Genomic DNA, 22636 nt, shown 5'->3' with positions numbered 1-22636 from the left:
AAACAACAAAAATTTGACAATCAATATGCAAAAAGTCATTATGTCTTGTGGGTATTAAAAGAATCCCGTCAGTGGAATGACATTTCATTTTTTGTTACTTCTACCATATTTTTTTGAAAAAACACTCAAAAAACCCATGTTAATTACCTGTATGTATAGCCCAAAACATGCATAAGGAATACCTTACTTGGATAGAAATCTAATTAATTAGCACATCATGGCAACTGCAATAGCAAAACCTGGCCACTTCCATTTTATAAATCACTGGTTCAGCAATATAGATTCAGCAACACACAAAAAAATCCCATGTTATCAAATTAATAAATGAATTAATGACAATTTTAGTAGTATCACTGCCATGTCAACACATACAAGTTATGAAAGCTAGTGAAAAAAATCTACAACAGTAACCTCAGCTCTCAGTTCATGCTCTGTTTGGGTGGAGAAGAGAAACATTGTGATCTTACCTTATAAACAGTGCCAAAAGCTCCAGAACCCAAAACTTTGACCTTTTTAAATTCTGTTTCCTTTAGAATTCTTAGGTGGGCCTGGTTTGGTGCCTCCCCACTGGGTGTCAGTGGTTCGACAAGCTGGTGCAGACAGAAGAACAAGGCTTTAGAAGGATGCAGGTTGGAGCACAGCAAGTAGCACAATTTCGGAAGGAAATTAATCCTACATTTAAGATAATGAACATATGATTCCAGCTGAAGTTTATGTGAGGGCGATTCTGCTCTGACTTACAGCAACAAATATCTAGAGTTGTTCCAAATTTCAGAGGTAAAATAAATCAAAATAAGCTCCACTACACCATTTCTGTTCACTGAAATTGAGCAGAACAGCAGCTGCCATTTTGAAGGAAAATGAAGGAATACTGCTGTTCAAATGAAGACTTAGACATAAAAGACTTAAAAAATATGGCATGAAGAACAGTGCAATTACCACAGATCTTAAATAAGATTATTTTTTTCAACTTGCATATAAATTATAAAAATGTTTAAAGTAATGTGCAGGAACCACCTGCAACCTTTCAAGTTTGCTCTTGTTTAATTAGACAAAATTCCCATGGTACTGGAAGTAGATCCTCCAGACCACAGCTTTTAAAAACAACAGTTTGAACTATGAGCGCAATCATTTTATAAATTGAAAAGTTGAACTGACTGTTAAAATTTGATCTAAGCCTTGTTGCAAACAGTAGCAATGGCCTCCAACAGAAGTACTTAATGTTTGTTTTGATACATAAGTCAGTTTTTTCCCTTTATTGATTTTCTTTTGTTGCCACTTGGCTTTTTGGGAGGGAGAAATGACTCAGTGCTGAGGGTTAACATGGCAAGATTGCACAGCTCAGCAAACATATTACACATCACCCCTCAGGCAGTCTTTTCCTCAAGCAGAAATTTTCAATGATTGCCACTGAGATTTATATATCTAAATCCCTATGGTTTTGGAAAATTATATCCACAGAGCTCAGACTTAAGATTAAATGAGAAGGTGTTAGGTGCCCACTGCCTCTTGTCCAATGAGCGTGGCAGGTGCCATTGGCAGCCAAGCCTGGGCTTATTGAATTTCAAGGCAGATCCGCGGTGCTGCAGCTCTCAGGTTTAAGGTGGTCCGGCTTCACTGCCCTCAGGAAAGCAGCCTGTCCTAGGTGCGCTCGCAGTGCTCACCTCCCTCTCTTGCAGCAGCCTGCGCAGGGTGCGCTTCCGCACGATGTGACGGCGCCGCAGGTAAAGGCCGATGCCCAAACCAACCACAACCAGGCACAGGAGTCCTCCAACAACACCAGCCGCGATGGATGGAGTTTTGGAGCTGCCAGGCACCAGAGATGCAGAAAAGAAGAAAATGCTTAGGTGTGTGATATAAGAAAAACCTACAGAGGTCGCATATACGTTTTTTGTTTTTGATTGGACACCTCCCTAGAACAATCTGACGTGTTAGGAGTCTTAAGTAACTGTATTTTTAAGTTCCTCACCCAGTGTTTGTGTTTATTGATCACCAGGGAATAGTGAAAAATCAAAAGAACTAAGCTGATACGAACCCATCTGCTTAGCAGCGGGGATTTCTCCTCCAGTGCTCTGCCATCTCTCCTCCCGCAGATGATTGTTTTTCTGTATCTCCCATTTCTGTGCCGTTTGCTTTTGTAGTTTTTTTTCCATATTTGCAAAGCAACCTTTAATAAACCAATTTTCTCAGGAAAAAAGTGCTTCTATGGCCCAGTGCTGAGCCTTGCAGAGATGAGTCTGCTTGTTTACCCTGGTGATTTTAACATCACAAAGCAGGAGGGAAAAGAGAAGGCTCTCCATGAGGTACTAACAGGTTTGTATACATGAAGGTAAAGTGATATCAAGAAGGCATACGTAGCTGTAATACCGATGATGAAGCTGACAGCAGTATTTATATCATCACTGTAGAGTGCATGATGTATGGGTCACGATGTACTTCAAACTGTCTGCCCTTATCCCCAAGTACAAAATGACTGAGGCTGGGGTAGTATGTGAACAGTCTGTGTTGCATGTACTGATAGCTGCCTGTTTATAAGAGTTTTCAGACTTAAGTTGAAAAGAAAAACCTGTATCCCAAGGTTGTCTACTGGTCTGTAGTTGGAGATCCATCACAGATGCCTTGGGGATTACTATTAAATAGAGTCACATTTTAACAGTACTTTTAGGCTGAATTTGCCTTGCCATAGCATAACATCACTGTCAGAAACTAAATCCCTCTCTTAGTCAGAGAAACCTGTTGACTTCTTGCATGTTCTTGAGCAAGGTAAGAGGCCAAACAATGGAAAATAAGATCTCATGAGAAGAATGAATGTCTATCTTTGCATGGAGAGGCTGAAGATGTAGGGGTTCCCGACTGGAGAAGCCCCCCACGTTCTCTGCAATTACTTCCCTATAATGCAGGGAATTAACCACATCAATTCTAAACACATCTCTTTCTGCCTCTAAACCATTACCCTTTCTTTTTCCAGCTTCCTCCTTTTCCTTTCCAGTATCAGAACCCAGGTCTCATCTTGATCTTCCTTTTGACAAGCTAAGCAGAACAAGTTTCGGAATCTTGTGCCAGTAGGAGTAGTTCTTAATTACTTAGTCATTTTTATAGTTCTTCTATACATTTGTATGAGGTCACTTCCTCATATAAATCTGAAGCAGGACTTTACCACGCTTCAGCCTCAACATTACAGCGTCCAGCAGACACTGCAGAAATGTAGACACACATGCATTCTTTCAAGCTCTGTTGTTAATTGTAGCAGATGGAATACTCACCCATTTGGACATCCTTCAAGACCTGGTCCTTTGCATCTGTAAAAACAAATGAGTGCTAATAACATGTTAGCTCTGGCATACCTACTCCTAGAACTCCAACTAAGAAGAGTGCTACTGATGAAAATTTTTGTTTCAGAGCAGTACAAGCACCAACATAGGTATTTATAATAATCACATACTCTAGCAAACATCACACAATGGCCCTGCTCCAGAACCTTTTGCACAGAGGTATAATTATACTATATAATCATTATAAGGAATATTTTAAAACATCTTTTTATGTTTTAGAGTGGGGAGAGAACACAGATACACAGATTTCAAATGGACCTGGATTCCCTGCTTCTTTATTTTGAATATATTTCTGTGGTTTCTACATGTGCTGTCCTATCCACCAGCTTCGAAACAACTGATCAGCTTGCTTAGACTCAGAGGCCACAAAAAATAGACAGCCATGGAGACATCTGTGTGATAGCCAGCGTGCTATCAGCACTACTCTGGCTCTGTGTGGGCATCTGTTCTAGCAACGAGCTCAGGGCTGACTGAAGAGGAATACATGATGGCAGAAAGCTACAGGGAAATGCACAGCTGCAGATCCCCCTATATTATCCTGGTGTCCTGAGAAGCTAAGGATTCCCATTTCCAGACTTTCTATTGCAAAGGAAAGCTTCAGTAGCAGATAGATGCTTGCATCAGAAAACAGGATTTGACAGCACTCTCTTTGGCTATAGTGTCCATGATATTTTTCTTTCAGAATCTCTGATCTTTTGCCACTGGTAATGCAAAAAGGTATGACAGCTATCCAAAGTACCAGAAACTTCTACTAGCAAGTCATTCTTCCTGCACTTGAACTTAAAAGGTCCAAAATTCATTTTGGCAGCTTGATACAAAAAACAACATGGATGAAAACACAGTGACTGCATCCACATGGTGCTCTAACAGGCTTGAGGGGCACTGTGCATTCCCTAAGTGCTGCTGGGCTACAAGATGTATGCTCTTCATAGGAACTGTGGTCTTTGTGGTGTCTGCTGGGGAAGGAGAGCATTACAACAGAGGGGATTACATCATCTCTGAAAAACAGTGCACAGCAAGGAGGGAGTTCAGTTTGTGGTATCTGCTCTCTGTGCTGACTTAAGGTCCATCATACCAAACCAGCTACAGAGGAGGTCATGCATGGGTTAAGGAGTCAACCCATCCCAGGAAAAGTGCTCTGAGTTCCCTCTTACTGAGAAGAGGAAACAGAAAAAAAATCAAAATGGCAGGTGGAGCTGAAGATTTTATTTCATGGAGTGACCTAGGTCTAGGGGGGTAAGGAGAGGAAGCAACTATTCATTTTATTGTGTTTTTGTTTATTTGTTTGGTTTAATTACTCTGATCTTCCCCCATGTATTTGACTTGTTTTGAGGCCAACACAGTGCTCCAAGACCCAGCATCTGGAAGGTCTTGTGAGTTCACTGGTCTCCCATGCAAGAATGTGCATCCTGGTGTCCTGGACATACTGGAAGTACTGTGCATACTGGTTCCTGAATCCTGGGAGTCCGCTCTGTTAGCATTCCCTGTCTGCCTACAGCTTGTTTTGTTTGCTTAGTTGTGTAACTAAGCAAAGCGAGGCTGCACATGCAGAGCAGAACCACCAGCTTGCCTGTGGTCACAGATGTATCTCACTTTGCACGAGGCTTAATTTTTTGGACACTTAAAAGAAAACTGATCTAGAACCCAAGATATCAGCCTATCCTACATACTCTATCAGTCACCTGGATGTGAATTTTTATATGCTAATGAAGCGCGTGCAACTTCTCCTGTTAGGGATATGAAATAAAAAAAACTCTTGCATTATTCCAGAATGTGACCATAGTCCTGCAAGTTAATTCTTTCTAAACATTCTGTTTTTCATGCTACTTTATTATGGCAAAGCCTTCATGAATTTCCTAACAGCAAAAAAAAATAGTACCTGAAGTCTGAGGAATGACTGACCAGTTATTTTTCTAGGCCAGAAAGTGGAGGGAAAAGAGGGGTAGATTTTCATTTGTGCTCTTTTTTCTAGAAAAGTATTTCCCACACAAATCCATCAATATCAAGTCTAATGGATAAAGTTAAAAGGTGTTTGGGAATAAAATGACAGATCAGCGTATGTTTTTCAAATCCCATGTAATTTTCTGATTCATTTCACAAGTCAAAGAAGAAATAAAGACTATGACACATATCTATCCAAGACTAAATAGAACCATCTTTCTTAATGTGGAATTTTATGATGATACCCAAATGAGAAATGTCACCTTGTGTTATAAACTGCCTCAAGATCTTATGGCTGTATTGGATGGAATCTAGCAGCAGTTGTAGTCTCTGAAATATTTCTCTACTTTTTGCAAAATCTGTGCTGTGTACAATCCCTGAAAATATTACATTCTGAACTCAGCATTTCCTCTCTTGTCCTGGTATAGACACAGCTGGTATAGACATAGCTGGTATATTCCTTGTTCTAGTTCAGACATAGCTATATATTTCCCAAATCCATCAATATTTTAACAACTTTCTCCTTCACTCACAGATCCTAATTTGATGTAATGCAGACACACTGCTATGATTTATTACGTTTCAGAGGGGACTTGTGTTTTAACAGCCTAAGTTACTTCACAATCATAAAAGAAATGGAAAACCATTGGGCTTTTCAAAGCCTTACAAGAATTTTCCTCCGCCTTTTCTTTGTCATTAACCTTTAGAACATGACAAAGGCATTGAGTGTGCACTGTGCAGCTGCAAGCTTCCTTATCAGACCCCACTTTCTCACCACCCCTAAAGCCCCCTGGTATTTAACACAAGGACCAGTAAGACACAGTATTGGTGAAGAAGACTCTGGAGGCAGGACTTATCATCTAGTCCTAGTAATTACAGTTGTGCTGTCCCCCTTTCTTCCACTTCACTGGATGTGGCTGATTTCGATTCTTATAATCCATGAGAAAACCAGATCCCTCAACACGGAGCAGAATAATCAAGCTGGTGTGTGTTTTGTTAGTTGCTGGAGATACAAACTGAGCAATTCCAGGGCTTTTGGGACATTTTTAATGGAGCATATATTCTTAGCTGTACTACAGGCAGAGCAGATGGAAGCTGGTGTACAAAATCGCCAAGCAGTCACAAGAGAAACAGGGGAGAAGAACTCTGGGATGTGCAAGGATGTGGAAAGGAAAAGGGGAAGAAAATCACTGTGGCACACCCACTGGAATTTCCCTCCTAAAAAATCAAAGTTTCAGGGAAAAATGTGCCCCAGGAGCTCAGCATCCACCAGATGTCACTGATGCTCCTCCCAAAAGCAGAGGACCTTGTGCCCAGCCAGGTGGAAAAAAAAGTGCACCTCTAGTGGGAAAACTCTGTAAAATACCAGAAAGTAAGCAAACAATCTTGTTTTAAATGACCTAGATCCTTCTGTGTAAAGAAGTACAACTGAACTTTTCCTATTTACAAAGTCCACTGCACTTTGCTTACATTACCTGTGCATGCCTGACCTCTTTCACTTCCTGCTATTTTTTGTTCTTGGTGTTTTGAAATGGGACTAGTCAGGAAGGGAGAAAGCCTGAAACAAGCCGTTCCGCTTTTCACTTCTTCCTCTCCATTCAGAACAAGGTTTTACTCACCCTCGTGTACAGTTTGGATGGCAGAGCTGGCAAACAGCATTGGCATCTGCATACTTCCAGACGAGGGTATCATTCTCACCCAGCACCCCTGCGGGGCAGGTCTTCACACAGTGGGGACCATCTATAAAATGGGCACACTTCACACAGTGGTCCGGGCCCTGCAAAGAAGAAAAGAAACAACTCATCTATGATTTCCCTACACTCCTTATACTTCAGGAAGGAACGCAGAACATAAATATCTGTGCATTCAACTGTGGAACATTTTCAGCATTTTGTGATTTCATTATCTTGCTACCTGAAATGCTTACAAGTTTTTGCTCTTGTAGGATGGACTGTACAAAGGGCAATACCTGGTGTTTAAAGCTAATGCCTCATCAAGTTGGAATTGTTGCTGCATGGTTCCTGCTGCTCTTTTTTTCTGCCCTCTGCCCGATGGGAAAGCTCACATTTTTTGTTTAAAATGGGGAATAATTTTAATGACATCCCATTAAGGGGGACGTTGAAAAGCAGAAGGCCAAGCTATTTCCTGCTGCAATCTACCATCACATGATTTAAAATGATGGCTGGCTCTGCTTATCTCTCTCTGAAGTACTGGCCCCAAATCATTATTTCTCTGGTTTCTCTGTGTTGAGAAGCACAGGAAATGGAAACTACCCAAGGATGCTATGCATTTTCTACTTTGAATAGCATTTCATTTGCGTATAAAGGCAATGCCCCTGGCCATTTTTGGCAGAACTGTTTTTACTCAGACTGTGACAGCACCTGGAATGCTGTAAGTATTTTAAATCAAGTATTTTAAACAAGTAATTCTGGATCAAATTCTACAGAAAAGAAAACCCATACCAGATCTGCACTGTTTGTTTCAGAGGAACTACAGTAAGACATGCTACGTGAACATTATTTTAATTACTGTAATATTTAAAGGCTAATATAATTGACTAATTACTAGATGCTGGGAAATATGGAACAAGGGGTGGCCACCTCCTGAAGTAGTTTATAATGTTAATGGCATCCCTTAGGCCATGGTGGTCTGAAGTGGGAGGGAGGATGGAAATAGTTCACATTGCTGAGCAGTTGCTCCTCAGACTGATGGGCAAGGGTCAAATACAGAGGCTGTAGATTAGGGTTAGGCAAGAGATGTTCTGAAGATGCAGGTGGTTTGATTTCAATTAGTGAGAAAGGTTCATTGAGACAGAAGAAGATTAAGGAGAATTATAGGTTTATCATTAAGACATGAATTTTATCTGATTAAAATCAAATTATTTTTCACAGCTGCCAAACTGAACATTTCATAAGACGTAAGTGTATTCTAAAAATTAAAGAAAAATTATATAAAAAACACCAAGAAAGATTCAGGACTGACTGGCAAGACTGCACTGTTCTGACTTTTGTAAAAGTATTTTGTGTAAATATGAACACGTATATAACTGTATAAAGTAAGAAAATCCAATCATTTTGTTTTGATTGCTTTTCTTTTATCATACTTTATGCCTAGAACTACTTTAACATTGGCTATAAACTTTAATCTAGTTAGTTAAAAACAGTTTTAAGTAAAAACTGTATCCTGGGCATTTTTCAGTAAGCACTTTCTAAATCTCAATTTTAACAGGTCTTTTCAAGCTACTGTATTAATCCACTATTTTAACAACTCTTTTCCTGTAACCAAAGAAGTGTAATTTGTTCATGCTAACTAGGCTGTTCAATAATTACACATCTCCAAATTAGTATATCTTCACTTATGTTTTCTTTGTGTGTGTTTTTTTCCACAAAGACACAAGAAAGACCCCACAATGCCTGTGACTATGAGGCTATGTAGATAACACATGTGATGGGGGAAAAACACATCCTAAAGTTCTCTCTCCTTTTTTTTTTCTCCACCAACAAACAGATCTTCCTCTCTGTTTTTTCCCCTCTCCCCCACATCTGCCTGATTGTGGCAAAGGATAAATGGGAACTCAAGATCATCCCATTATACTAAACTACAGCCCAAGGTACTGGTTTGCTAAGCCAGGTCTATCCTTACAGGTCCAGTGCAAGTTGCGTTGTATGCAGTGGAGTTCTGTACCAGACACTCCGAGTGGCAGGGGAGGCATTTGGAGTCCCTTTCAAACTCACGTGGCTCCCTGGAATAAAAGAAAAAAGAGAAATAATAAAGCCCGCGCTAATTAGTGAGGGTTAAAATTTGTTCGTCTCTCCACCTCCTGTCTTTCCCAGCTTGAATCCATAGGGATGATTGTCCTGATACAGGAGGAGGTGTCTGATGTCTTGTCTGACGTCAGCACACCAGGGGCACTTTCTCAGCTCAACAGAGAAGTAAGGGAAAGGGAAATTTGGATGGCAGTGGAATAAATAGCACTCCAGGCCACACACTACCAATCAGTTTACTTTCCATTTTAAGCTAATGACACAGAATATTCTCAAAGATTTCCAGAGGCTTTTAAATGGTAGTGATGCAAAGATATCAGCAAAATAATTTCAAGTGTTTCTAAAGCTCCAAATAATAATTAGGAAAGTTAAGCAGCAATGCTCTGATGATTAAACTCATGCCCTCCCTACAACACATAATTAATCACTAAAATATGAAAGTTGGGAGCAGATGGTTTCAATAGCAATAAAGCTGTTCTACTTCAAGTAACAGAGTTATTAATTAAACTACATCTACACATCATAGGACACAAAAAAATGCCCAGATCTGCCCTTCAGATCATAAAAGCTGCTGGAGGGAATTCACTTATGAAAAAGACAGCTGCTGAATGACAAGTTGATAGACAAATCATCATGGGCATGAGCATCCAGTCAAGTTCATGTTTAGCACTAAAGATTTTAGTAAGAAAAAAAGGCAGAGGTGTTTACACCAACAAATTTGTGGATGGCAAAGCATTAGTCATTTGCACATTACTGAAAATCAGCATTTTTTTGTGGTGCTAGCCATGCTTTCCCTGCTTACATCATCTGCTAAACTGACTGGAAAAAACCAGCCACAGCCCTGATACAAAGGCACTGGTATGCCTTCCTCGACCTGTGAAAAACTGAAGCAATATTTTGCCTCAAATTACTACATCCAGTGCTCTGCAGATGAAGCCTATTTTTCCCTTAACTGCAGCACTGCACATTGGAGGGGCAAGTTACTAACCAGGCTACTGAGCAGGATCCCCCTGTCCTTTCAGTAACAGCCCCTGAGCACACCAGGTACCCTCTGATCTTATGAAACATGCTGCAGTTCAGCAAATCCAACATGTTGAGTATAACAAGGAGAGCCTTTGCAGCAAGGAAGCCTACGGGGAGTGGCTGTGTTTCTACAGCTGCCTCTGCGGTTGATGATGACAGCTATCTCTGACTCTTCCCTGATGTGTTAAACATGACAGGCACAGAATGGGGATTTAAATTCCTTTATACCATTTGGGAAGGAAAGGTAATGCTTAACCTCCTTGATAGCTTCCCAGCAGGCCTGATGCTCAGGAGCAGTGGGTATGACCAATGCTGAGAACTGGGCCTGAATTTTTCCCCATGCCCGAAAAAGATCCCTGAATTTTTATTTATTTATTTATTTATTTATTTATTCATTTATTTATTGGGGGGGGGGGGAAGTATAGTGCTCAGGCTAACACCTCTGCCAACCCACTGAAATCCAAAGACCCTATGTCTTGCTCACTTTCTAGCCACATGCATTCTAAAAACAAAACCCCCAAGGGCCCTCAGGCCCCTTACCCTTGCAGGATGTTGCACTGTTTCACACACTCCTTCTGGCGACTGAAAAACCTGCAGGAAAAGCAGTGGAAGGGCCCTGGGCCCCAGCAGCCCACGTCCGAGCACAGCGGGTCACACACATGCCTGTCAGCAGCTGAGAAAAGAGAAGCCATGAACTTTAGGGCAAGAGAAAGGGCAGATACAGCATGGCAAATGACTCCATCCTGACAATCAATTTTTTTCAAACCACTCCAAAGCAGACACGAATGACCATAGTAGAAGAGGAATAATCACAATTTTCCTAATTCCCAAAACTTGACTTCTGGCCTTTATTTTTGGAGCAAATTCTGGCCTTTCAAAATTAAAATGAAATCCATTGTGAACATGTACCAGACCTACAGTAAAGCAAAACCAATACCAGAGGAGACACATTTCTGATATGTAGCAAATTCACATTCATGTTAAGAGAAATAAATAGATTTTGGCCCAGAAACCACTGCTGAGTGACTAACTTTATCAAACAAGCCTGATGTCTACAGCTGGCTTCTCTGTCCTTCACTATGTCCATAACAGGATGTACGATCGCCATGAAGCCCACATCCCCTGTGGGACCAACTCCCCTTTCCCCTCACTGTCTTCAATAAAGCAGCATCACTGATGAATTTTACATCAAATTACTCTTCCATTTCATTACGAGGTTTTACGAGGGCAGGAAAGCAGACTGACTTACTACAATCATTTTTATTTCTGTTCTGTATTATTTTTGTTTTTTGACTCTGAGTAGCAAACAAGCTGCGCCAGTTCATGGTGTCAGCGTAGCAGAGGTTCTTGTTCTTCATAATGGCAATGTCTCCATCACTTATTTCCTTGAGGGAGCGCAGCCCCAAGGACTGTATTTTCAAGTTAACAACAGCAAGGGAATACTGGCCACTGAAATGAAGATGGACAAAAAGAAGACACAGAAAAAAGAGAATTAGTAAACAGGGTTGCACTTGGAGAAACAATCTTTTGGTAAGTATTGCTGTGTAATCAATTTTTTCTAGTGGGAATTTTAAACTCAATCTTGGCAGGAAACATGCACTCCATCAAATGAATGACGTGTAAGGATAGCAGTAAGCAGAGAAGCTATTTTGTGCTGGTCCACAAAGCTATTCTTCCTCTCAGAGCAAGCTCAAGTGGGTACTGGATGCAGACTCTAACAACAGTACAGAGTTGCAGGTTTGATCTTACTCTACTGCTACTAAAATGGTGCTCAGTACCTTTCAGGCTATTTCCTGTTTTGCATGAGTTTTGTGACACCCATATATCCCGGTGCTAGGCACCCTGGTATGTTCAGAGAAATGCATCTCCCAACAGAGCTCCTTTTACAGGCATCCTGGCACGTCATTTACTTACTGCTGCTTGGTTCGGCCTCGGATAATCTCCAGATTTTCAAAAGCATAGAGATCAGTAGCATTATCAGGCCAGGCCTGAATTAACAGAAATCCTGAAATGAAGAAAAGAAGATTAAAAAAAATAATAATAATGCAAACACAGTCAGTACTGGAGGTGAAAATGTCCTTCTTGAGATTCTCTTCTGCCAGGAGAAGGCACTTGCACTTTCCATGTGCTCTTTTGAGAATCTCAAAATTAAACATGACATGTTAGGGATATTTGTAAACACTGCTTTGTAAACTGTTTACTTTTCAGCCCACCACAAGGCTCAGGAGCACCAGAGAACAGTGTGTCAGGGGCTGAGCATCTGCCATGCTGAGCTGCCAGTGATGACTCTTAATACAAGAGTACCCTGCTTGAGGGGCTGTGGGCTTCCCTGCAGCATGAGGAGGTATTGTCCCCTTTGTGAGCTGCCCTTCGGTAAGAGAAAAAGTAGGCATAAAGCAGGAACAGCACAGAACAGTCAGCTGCTCAGAGTGCATTTGTTATAACAAGCAAATTTCTCTGCTCAGGTGTGGTACTCTGGAGAAGGGAAAGAATTTGGGAAATAGCACACAGATGTATGAAACTCTGAGGTTAGTCACTGCTACCCGGAAGGCAAAAAGACAGGTAAAAGAGATAAAGAGAAGTGGACCTGGAGTCATATCCATGGGCTCTGACAGTACATTTGTTTTATAACTGGATGAACAAAATTACTTTCAAGTTGATGCCTGTGCAAGATCACAGTCAAGCACTCTCATACTTTGTGCTCTTGGCCATCCAAGCAGGGCTCTTTGGGCTGGGGAGAGTGTCTCCATGAGGATGATGCAAGAGAGTGAGCATGGTTCCCTAAGGAGCTGCAGAAAGGTTTTCCACAAATAGAAACACTTGGCTATTTTCAGATAGAGTGGCACGCCCCTGAATCACCACCCACTTCTTGGGTAGCTGAGAATTGCTTCTACTTTTAGTCCTTAGTAGGGCTGACAATTCAGCAGGAGGGATGATCTGGAAAAACCATACACCTTGGATGGGAGGCAGGGTAGGTGTAACATTGGCAAGATGCTGCTGACCTCCAGTATGAGCAGTGACCCTGCAAGCTCAGGGACAGAAACCATTTGCCTGCTCTTCCGCTCACAAACTTTGAGAACTTTCTTCTTGCTTTAGGTTTTTGGCAGTACCACTCAGATAATATCTCATGCTTGACCCATGTCACTGACCTGATATTTCTTTGACTGTTCTGAAGACATCCAGCTTCTTAGGGTCAAGGGGTAGTGTCTTTGTGAAGGCATCCCTGCAACAAACAGAAGGAGGTATTGGGAGAAGAATGAATCAACCCGACTTTCTCCCTAGTCCCTCTCTTCCAGTCCTTAGTGACCAGCAGGCAACTCACCCTAGAAACGCAACAGGAAGAATGCTGACATCCCCATTGATCTTTGTACAATTTTTGAAGGAGTCGATGTTTGTGGCGTTTATGGATAGGATCCCTTTAAGTTCACCTATTCCAATGCCATTGCACACTGTTAAAATAGGGACACAAAAGTTTGGTAGAGAAGAGAGAAGCATCATCACATGTAAGGAAACACATACAAAAATACTGCTGTTCAAAAAGCTTGGTCAATTCTATCACTGTAAGATCAGTTTCATAAATCCTAATTTAAATAAACAAACAAACAAACAAACAAATAAATAAATAAATATTCATATATAAAATAAATAAATAATTAAATAAAATAAATAAGCCTAATGTTGCTTTTCAGAAATCACCAAAGGAAAAACACTTCTCTTTTGCACACCTGTGCAGCCCTGGCCCTAGCATCTCCGCACACACATTCTGACACATGCCCTTTGTCCCATTTTCATTTTATTCCTGTTGCTGAGACACTGAGAAGGATAAATAAAGGATGCTGATGTGTAGGATACACATTAAGTGCAGTTTATCTGTGTAAGTGTACTTGCAGCATATCTCAGCTGAAGCATGCTCTGCTGCCATGCTTCCTGAGAAAACAGCCTGTCAAAACTTCAAACTAGCAGTGTGTATGTGTATTGAATTTGCACTTTGAGGCTCAATCCAGTTCAGAACTCCATCTATTTATTCTAATAAATCATCTATCATCTCAAAGCCTTACTGTTCCACAACCATGCTTTTTATACCTTTGCTGCACAGCCCATCACATTTTTTACACTTTCGAACGCCGTTTTCTTCCACCTCGTAAGTATCAGTATTGCATGAGCGAACGCAGGAGCCATGATCTGTCACCACATAGTTGTCTGGAAAAACAATGATGACAGAGAACACTGAAAAACAAGAGAGATGTACTGGGGCCGATACAGGCACTTCAATACTAGGAAAAATAAGTTTTTTTGAACTTTGGCCATGCATGAAACACAGACATTAATTATTAATTTTCACATCCTTTGAACATAGACAAACATAGAGTGCTATTACCATTTTGTAACAGAGGAGCATGGTCACAGAAGAGTGAAACAACATTGCAAAAGACAGACTGCAGCAGTGTTGTTATCTGAATCAGTACACAGCCCTTTTGACCCCTCACTTTCACACATCCTCCCAGGCTAAGGGCAATGATGAACCTCAGAAAAGGATACCAGGTTTATATGCTGAACCCTCTGTTACACTTAAGTCTTGTCTGTCAAAAAGACCATGGTCATGGAAAACCTTGAAAGAAAGAAAGCATCTGTAAAGGAAGCAATGATCACAGGACTTCACAGAGAGTGTTTAAACCAATGACTTTCCATCTGTACTAAATAAGAACTGGTTAAGAATTGATACTGTGTCAGTAATCCACAGGATTGATCCCATATGTCTTCTCTGGCCATTGAGTTGATGATTCTATTAAGATGCTTTTCTCTCCATTAAGAAAAAATCCTCAGAAGTCAAAATGTAACTGCTAATAATTGGGGAAGTTGACAGATTCAGAAAGATTTAAAAGGCTGTTTGTCTTCATAAGCCATTCTCTGACTCTTGTCACCTGTTCTCAGTTCCCAGAGGAAATGAAGAGAATAAGAATGTGCTGGGCTGTAATGCAGAGGGTGACACAGGTCCCTTCTCACTCCTTGAGCCTTCTCTTTGTCTGCAAGCTGAAATGAACTTACGTGGGCATTCCCTCACACAAGTGGCTCCAAAGCTGTATTTTCCCTCAGGGTTGACATCCATTTGGTAGGTGGTGGGGTTATAGAGGACCAGTGGGGGACATGTGTCCTTGCAGGTAGCATCATCCCGAAACTTGCGGCATGCCTGTTGTCAAACAACAGCACCCATTAAAAAGTTACAAGGTCTTTACATTAGCTGTTTAAAAACACTTCTGTGAGCTGTGCTGCTTCTCACTTAGCTCTTATGGGAATCCTGAGCATCTACAGGGCTGGTCCCTAGTGCTTAGGAAGTGAAAGATTGCTTCAGGTTGGGCAATTTAGTATGATATTTGGAAAAAAAAAAAAAAAAGAACAAATGTAAGGTTTTCTTGTTCTGAACAAGAAAACTTGGCACTCTGGAGAAGAACTGCTGGGATTCACGTGGGAACATGGGCAAATCTGCATGCCTCAGATGAAATTTTCCCTACAAGCAGTAACCAGATCAAGACAAACAGTACTTTTCTTGGCCAGCCACTTTTTAATAACCTCAATCAAATCAAGTTCTTTCCTGCCAATTACTGACTTTTGTGGCTGAATATTAAAAGGAAGCCATTCTATTTGGCTGCAGGTAATGAACAACTTAGAAGCTCTTCTGAAGGATAAGTTGGTTCTTCCAACCCAATCCAGCATTAAATTAATAATCATTCCCTTTTCCCCTTTATTTGTCTCTGGTTTTCCAGATGAGACAGAATAACTCTTCTTTGTAAGCCAGTAAGAGCATCCTCGCTATGCAGTTTCTCAGGGTGGCCAGAATACAGATAACAGCTACAAAACACTGACTGGACAGTTGCTGTGGGAATTACGTGAGCATCACTTAATTCAGAATTAAATTTAGTACAAAGCCAGGGACAAGTTAAAAACACAGCATGTATTAACCCCTGAAAACTCTTGTAGAAAGGCAACAACATTTTTTATTCCTAATAAAGTTGGATTTGCCCTTTTCCCATCCACAGCACCAGGGTCCCCCAAAGTTTGCAGCAACTGAGAATCAGACAGGGAAACTCTGTTACTAAAGACCAGTGTTGCAAGGTTTGTGTCCTCTTCCCTGCCTGTTTCAGGGAAGGCTTGCTCCCATTCCAAGAGGGCAACCTATGGGTCATTATATCTCAGACGCTTCCTCAGATGGAAGAAGGTTGCAGGACATTCAGCTGCCTGCCTGCCCCTCTGTTTAGGGTTTTAAGCATTGGTGAAACTGCAGCATCCTTACCAGGCAGTCGCTCTCCCGAGGTCCCGTGCACCCTGCAGCACACTGGTTGTGGCAGCAGTCACTGGGCACCTTTCCTCTGCACCGGCCAGAGCATTGCTGGGCACAGATGACTTTTGTTACTGAAAGAAAAAAATAAGTAAAAAAAAAAGAAAAAGAACAGAAATGAGGAATGTTTAGGCTGTAATGAGATCAATAAATGAGGAACAGCTATCTGATGCAGTATCTGCACTAGTTTACCCATGTTCTGCCCACAGATCAGGCAAAAGCTAGGAAAGGTGAGAGCTGGTGTGGTTGGTGGCAGAAAGAGGATGTATACAGCTCTTGTGGGGTGCAAAGCACTCTGGTCTGGGCCAGCAAATCATGTCCTGCTTAGAAAGAGCATCCAGGCCCCTTTGGTATCAACGTCTGAATCAAAAATAACTCGATGGAGTCATGCAACTTTCAGCTTGGCTCTGCTTTATTGAGGTAGCCTGCTGCTACTGGTGCTAGCTTTGGGAAAAACAACAGGACAGGAGAACTACCAGAACTCTGGGTTATAGTGGGAAATTATGTATCATTGGTGCGGTCTTAGGATTCCTTTGATGACTAAAAATATTTCTGAAATTTGCAGAGAGAGGGGACATCCACTCAGTAAACTGATCTCATATGCATAGAATATTATTTTCTTTAAGCTTCAATTTCTTGGCCAAATTTTATCTTCATTACTCAACTTCCTCAGGGTTTGCACCAATGTAACCCAAAGGAAAAGCTAATTCTGGGTCAGCTTTTAACAGGAGAGGAAAAACTGCCTGCAATAATTTTTTAGCTCCAGATATAATCTCAATTTGAATGTCAAAGCAGATAGAATAGTAATCATAAAAATAATTTTAAAAAGCACAACCACAGAATGCAGAAATTAATGGATAGTGTATGTTAGTACCATGGGACAAAACTGGTCTGCTTTTTCCCTACAATAAAATCACTGATCAGCAGACTCAGGCAATAGGGGACTGAGTCCCCAACAGAGAAAGTGGGGGATTGCTAGTGTGCTTCACCACAGCACCCTGAGCACCTGTACAGTGCAGTAACTGCTACCAGCTTCCCAGCTGGGCAGAAATGAGTTACAACACCACCAGGAAATCCTATAAGTCAGAAACAGATGGTTGTTAACTAACAGAGAGTTATCAGAGAATGCAACCTGATACAGGTACACAACCATGACTTTTTTTTTTCCTAAACCATACTATATTTTTTCCATTATCCATTTTTCTTGTATCTTGTAAGCAACATACTGTCTTTTCATGGAAACACATGATTTCCACAATACATATTAGCTTCTCTGGCAGCAACTCCTCCGTTTGAACAGAAACAAGGGAAAAAAAGGTACATTGTTCAACATGGACAGCATTCTGATACAAATTTTCACAAGCATCAGCATAGGAATAAAACAGCTCATCACTTTGATAGCTATTGACTGAAGCTTCCTGCTGGAAACATGTATCATGGCAAACATTTATATTTCGTTCAGAACATCCCACATTCATCTAAGGGGAAAGACATATCAGACCAAACGTCCCCACATGATAAAATGTGGGATACATTTTCAGCTGCTCAGATTCTCAAATGCTTCAAGAGTAGAGCCAAAGCCTGCAAATGGTTTCATTTTACGTACTCCACATAACCCTCCTGAAGCCAGCACGTGTTTGTAAATACTGGAAGTCTGCAGGATTGAGATTTGATGTTTTGCAAGCCCCTGGAACAGCTATTCTGTCTTAGCAGTAGGGATACTGCATCACTGTCTTTGAGAGCAACTTGGTGAGCTTGGCAACGGAAAAAAAAAAAAAAAAACCAAGCTTGCAGCAAAATAAGAGAGAAAGGCTTTACATTTATTTTTCTGTAGGCTGTAGAAGCTGTACAAACTTGGTCTGACACTTACAAGCATGACACTTAGGTTTAAGTCATTATTTACAATGGAAAATGTTGCATTCGTTTGTGTAAGTATAGCAAACTTTCCATTGAGCTTTACATGGTTATGCAAAACTGGCAAGCAAGAGGAATCAGAAACAGTGTTTTCCCCCACTTATTATGGAAAAAGGAAATAATGAAGTATAAAGAAAACTTTCCTCCTCAATCTCCACTTTAGGAGAAATAAAGTCTTGCAAAATCTTAAGCAACTCTGATTGCTTGTAATTTCAGGAGAACAGACTACCTTCAAAACTTTACATTAAAGCATATGCAACAAAACTGAACAGCCTCACAATCCCAAGTATCTAAATTTACAAACTAAGAAATGACTGAGTGTCCAAAAGGTCCTCTGATACAATCTGTAGTGCTATTGCCCATATGACGACGACACTGCCTGTGTCTATAAAACAAACTTGTTGCTGTTCAAAGTGGAGCTGGATAGCGCTTTGAGCAACACGGTCAGATTTAAGTAAGTTCTCCCTGCTGGGGCAGAGGGTTTTGACCAGATGACCTTCAATCCAAATCATTCTGTGATTCAATGATCCTTGTGACTGAGTTTTTTTCAGAGCAGGAAGCCCATATGTGCACATGTGTGATGCAGACTTCTTTCAGACCCACTGCCACTTGTCATGCCTACTAAGACTGTGAGGAGAAGCAAGCCATGTGTTGTGCTTCAAGGAGTACAAGCATAGGAGGACGAAGAAAGGACAAGTGTAAAACTCATGCTGCTAGCGCTCAATTGGCAGGTAAATTATTCAGTAGACAGAAGATTACTATGTCAGAGTGTAGCATCCAAGATCATTCCCAATTAATCTGCATGCTTACAAGTCTGGCAGTTCTGTTCACCAGCACCCCAGCAGTGGTCTTCTGTGCAGTTCGGATGGCATTTTGGACCTAAAACATAAGAGTGGAGTATTATAAAAACATTTGCTGTTTAAACTCTGGATGACAACACCATATATGTCACAGGAAACAAAACCTTGAGCCTTCACTCTCAATAAATCACAGGAGGAAGCATATGTATACTGTTGCTCAGAAATTTTGAATGCTGGAATTAAAATCCTTGTCTGTTGTTCATAGCTGGTTTCCTATGTGCAGTACTACACACCTCATAGCAAGCGAGTGCAATACTCTGCTGATCTGGCAGACAAAAGAGGAGTATTTTTCCCAGGTACAGGAATTTCAGCAACTGTCCTTCTGGCTCTCAGGCTTGGATTTGCATAAAGCTGCAAGTCACTACTGGCCTTCATTTGGGCATGAGACAGATGCTTGCTGCAGGCCATGTGGAAATTAATATTTCTGAACAACATGTTTCTAAGAAGAAAACAAAACCAACTGGATTCACAGGTAACTGCCAGCTATTCCTACCACAAAACAATTTGACTTGTCTGAACCATGCTCTCCTCCTGCTCTCAACCAAAAACATCCCTCAGCATGGGTCTATCCAGCAGTCACTGGAGAGGCATGGGGATGGATGTACATCTTCAATGTTCAGCACTGGGTTCTTCCTGCTAAACATCCCTTTCTTATCCGCCTTCCTTCCTCTTCCTGCTGTGTGTACTCTTTTTTTTTTTTTTTTTTTTTTCTTTCATTGTCAAGCAATGTCCCAGAGAAATAACTTATTTTAGATCACAGGATCACTATCACCATTGACCATAAGTGGCCATCTACGCAGATTAATCTGGAATTTACTACACTGAAGAGACATGTCATATTAGAGTAATCCTGCTAGTAGCATGAGATCCTCCCCCCTGTTCACTGCTGATCACATAGCTGAACAAATGTCAGTACTTGTCCAGGAATCGACTGATTTGCTCAGGGACTGAAGAACTATGTTTTTTTCAAAGTTAAAAAGTTAAAGGTTAACGTTCCATGATATTCAGAGCCAGGCTCCTGTGCTGACTTGTACTGTTTGCAGCAATGCTAGGTTACATTCGGGCTCTGCAGCAAATATGTCAACACAGAAGTTGTCGATTACACAACTAAAAGATAAAGAAAATATGTTTCCCGCCAGTTTACAGTGCCAGAAATGAAACGCTCAGAAGTGAAAATAAACTTCTTTCCTTGAAGTAACAGGGGATTTCACAAGAATTCACAAGGCTCAAGGATCCAGGCTCTCCTCAGTGACATCCAGTGATAGGACAAGGGGGAATGGGTGCAAGTTGGAATACAGGAGGTTCCACATAAATATGAGAAAAAACTTCTTTACAGAGAGGATGACAGAACTGGAATAGGCTGCCCAGAGAGGGTGTGGGGTCTCCTTTTCTGGAGACATTCAAAACCCACCTGGCCTCGTTCCTGTGTGATCTGATCTAGGTGTTCCTAATCCGACAGGGGGATTGGACACGGTATCTTTCAAGATCCCTTCCAATCCCTGATATTATGTGATTCTGTGATTAGCTTGAGTCTACCTTAGGCATATACTACACAAACTTTTAAAAATATGCATATCTCCTTGCATGAGATTTATTTACCTCTTATCATGACATTTTTCAAGGATTATTCATGCATCACAACACATAGGAGTCTTTTTACAGCATTCTTGATAGAAAATTGTGCCTTACTGCAAAAATGTGAAGGTGCTTTAACTTTAAAGACTGCTGGAAAACATGCAAGTGCATGTTATTCTCAGTTGTGTGGCTATCTTTGAAGAAAAGCATTCATAAGGTACTGCATAAAATCAATAAAAATGTCTTTGAGCTATGAGTTAAGGACCCAGACATGACAAAACATTAAATCTCATGTCAATGATGAAGAACTGAATGGATTTCCCTCAGAACCCGGTTTGATGGCCCTGTGTATAAGAACTAGTGGATATGAAAACCAAAGCTGAGAGTTTGGTTGCTGGCTCTTCTCTCTGAAGTGAGGAAGCTCATAGCATTTTGGTAAATTAATACTTACAAGAAGAAAGATTGCTTGCAAAGTCAAGTACTGTGAGAGGCTTCCTGCTTGTATCAATGATGTCATTCCACAGAACAGTGTCCATGTTGCACAGTTTGGGGTTGTTGCTGATTTTAACACCTCCATTGAGAATTTCTGCCAAGGAAGGAAAAACACTAATGAGTGAAGCACCTTTCTTAAGTCTTCTCCCTCTCTCTCTCTCTCTCTCTGATTTAAAGAAAGGGGAACAAAACTCAGATTTCTTTATTTCAGTCACACTATGCTGACAATCTGCACAGCACAGGCACATCTGAAGTGCAACTAACCCCAGGCTCAGACTGACAGGTTCTGGAGGGTTACCTGCTGTTGGTTGCGATTGAGAAGCCACTACACATAGCTTTTCACCCAGTGCCACATCCAGAGGACCTTGGCAGACATAGCAGAAGGTAATGTGTTTTTACTTGCTTCAGCTCATGATTCAGTTTCCTCATGCAAACACTTCTTTTCAATGTGTGATGCTACAAAGTCTGTAATAAATCAGTATGGCAGAAGACTGGGCATATGGCCTTTTCTGCCATTCACTACAGTGCCTCCAATACAGTGGTTGTGATCTCTGATAGAGGGTGAATTAGGCATATATTAGCACTGATGGTTTGCATAGCCTGACCCATCAGCCAGAGACCGTACGAGACCCTAACTCTGCAGCTCTTCACATGCCACCAACTCCCACTGGAAATTAACAGAAAATAGCTAATCACACACATTAGAATAAAAAAAAATCAAAAGTAAGACGTGGATGATTCTTTTTCATTTTGGGGATACAAATAAATTTCAGCATCGTATTGATGCTTTGAACTTTGTGTCCTTTTGTAATGGCAAATTATAAACTTTCTTCATGTTCTGAAAAAGGCTGTACAGCTGGAAAGCGAATAGAAAAATGGGAAACTACATCCAGTTTTTGAAGCATTGACTTTGAGAGAAGATCTTCAATTTGGTCTTGATATCAATAATTTAATGGTCGAAGTTTACTTGTGGGTGCCTCCACCTTTTGCCCTGGTCTCACCTGATAACCGTTTCATTGGCAGCTCTCGAAGTCCCTGGGTTTTATTCATGTGGTAATTGGATAAAACTGCCAGGGCGAAAGAGTTGTCGTAAAGCACGTTCCCTCGGATAATCTGGAGGTTTTCTAAGGGAATAACGTCCACCATGTTAAGTGCAATGAGCACATAGCCTGCAACCTCCTGTATGGTCTGAGAGAAGAAACAAGGCACTTAATCCACAGTAATTATAAACCATCTTTCATCCCCTTGACAAGGTTACTTTCCTTCTCCCACTCCCCCAATACAATCTTTGAATTTTAATGAACAAAAAGCCAGTCTCATAAGAACTAAATAAATTGGAGAACAAGAAGGGATTATATGAAAAACGGAGCCAAGGAAATGCATCTTCATGTTTGTATTTTG

At 41.0% G+C, this 22636-nt stretch overlaps 1 protein-coding gene across 2 annotated transcripts in view; it reads right to left on the bottom strand.

Annotated features, from left to right (window-relative positions):
• Positions 1-22636, bottom strand: part of EGFR (epidermal growth factor receptor) — a 150253-nt gene that overhangs the window by 17148 nt on the left and 110469 nt on the right. For both annotated transcript variants that reach the window (XM_031599373.2, XM_031599374.2), the window contains exons 3-18: positions 22237-22423; positions 21195-21329; positions 19119-19187; positions 16350-16468; positions 15107-15248; positions 14144-14260; positions 13383-13509; positions 13210-13283; positions 11975-12065; positions 11310-11509; positions 10601-10733; positions 8916-9015; positions 6893-7050; positions 3264-3299; positions 1665-1806; positions 468-590 (exon numbers count right to left, since the gene is read on the bottom strand). In XM_031599373.2, coding sequence (XP_031455233.2) covers positions 468-590; positions 1665-1806; positions 3264-3299; positions 6893-7050; positions 8916-9015; positions 10601-10733; positions 11310-11509; positions 11975-12065; positions 13210-13283; positions 13383-13509; positions 14144-14260; positions 15107-15248; positions 16350-16468; positions 19119-19187; positions 21195-21329; positions 22237-22423 — 1953 coding nt within the window. The remainder of the gene's footprint in view (positions 1-467; positions 591-1664; positions 1807-3263; positions 3300-6892; positions 7051-8915; positions 9016-10600; positions 10734-11309; positions 11510-11974; positions 12066-13209; positions 13284-13382; positions 13510-14143; positions 14261-15106; positions 15249-16349; positions 16469-19118; positions 19188-21194; positions 21330-22236; positions 22424-22636) is intronic.

Source organism: Phasianus colchicus, chromosome 6 (assembly GCF_987193195.1).
Source record: "Phasianus colchicus chromosome 6, bPhaCol1.hap1.1, whole genome shotgun sequence".
Taxonomy (NCBI): domain Eukaryota; kingdom Metazoa; phylum Chordata; class Aves; order Galliformes; family Phasianidae; genus Phasianus; species Phasianus colchicus.
The sequence above is the reverse complement of the archived record's forward strand: the minus strand, read 5'-3'. Positions and strand labels throughout refer to the sequence as shown.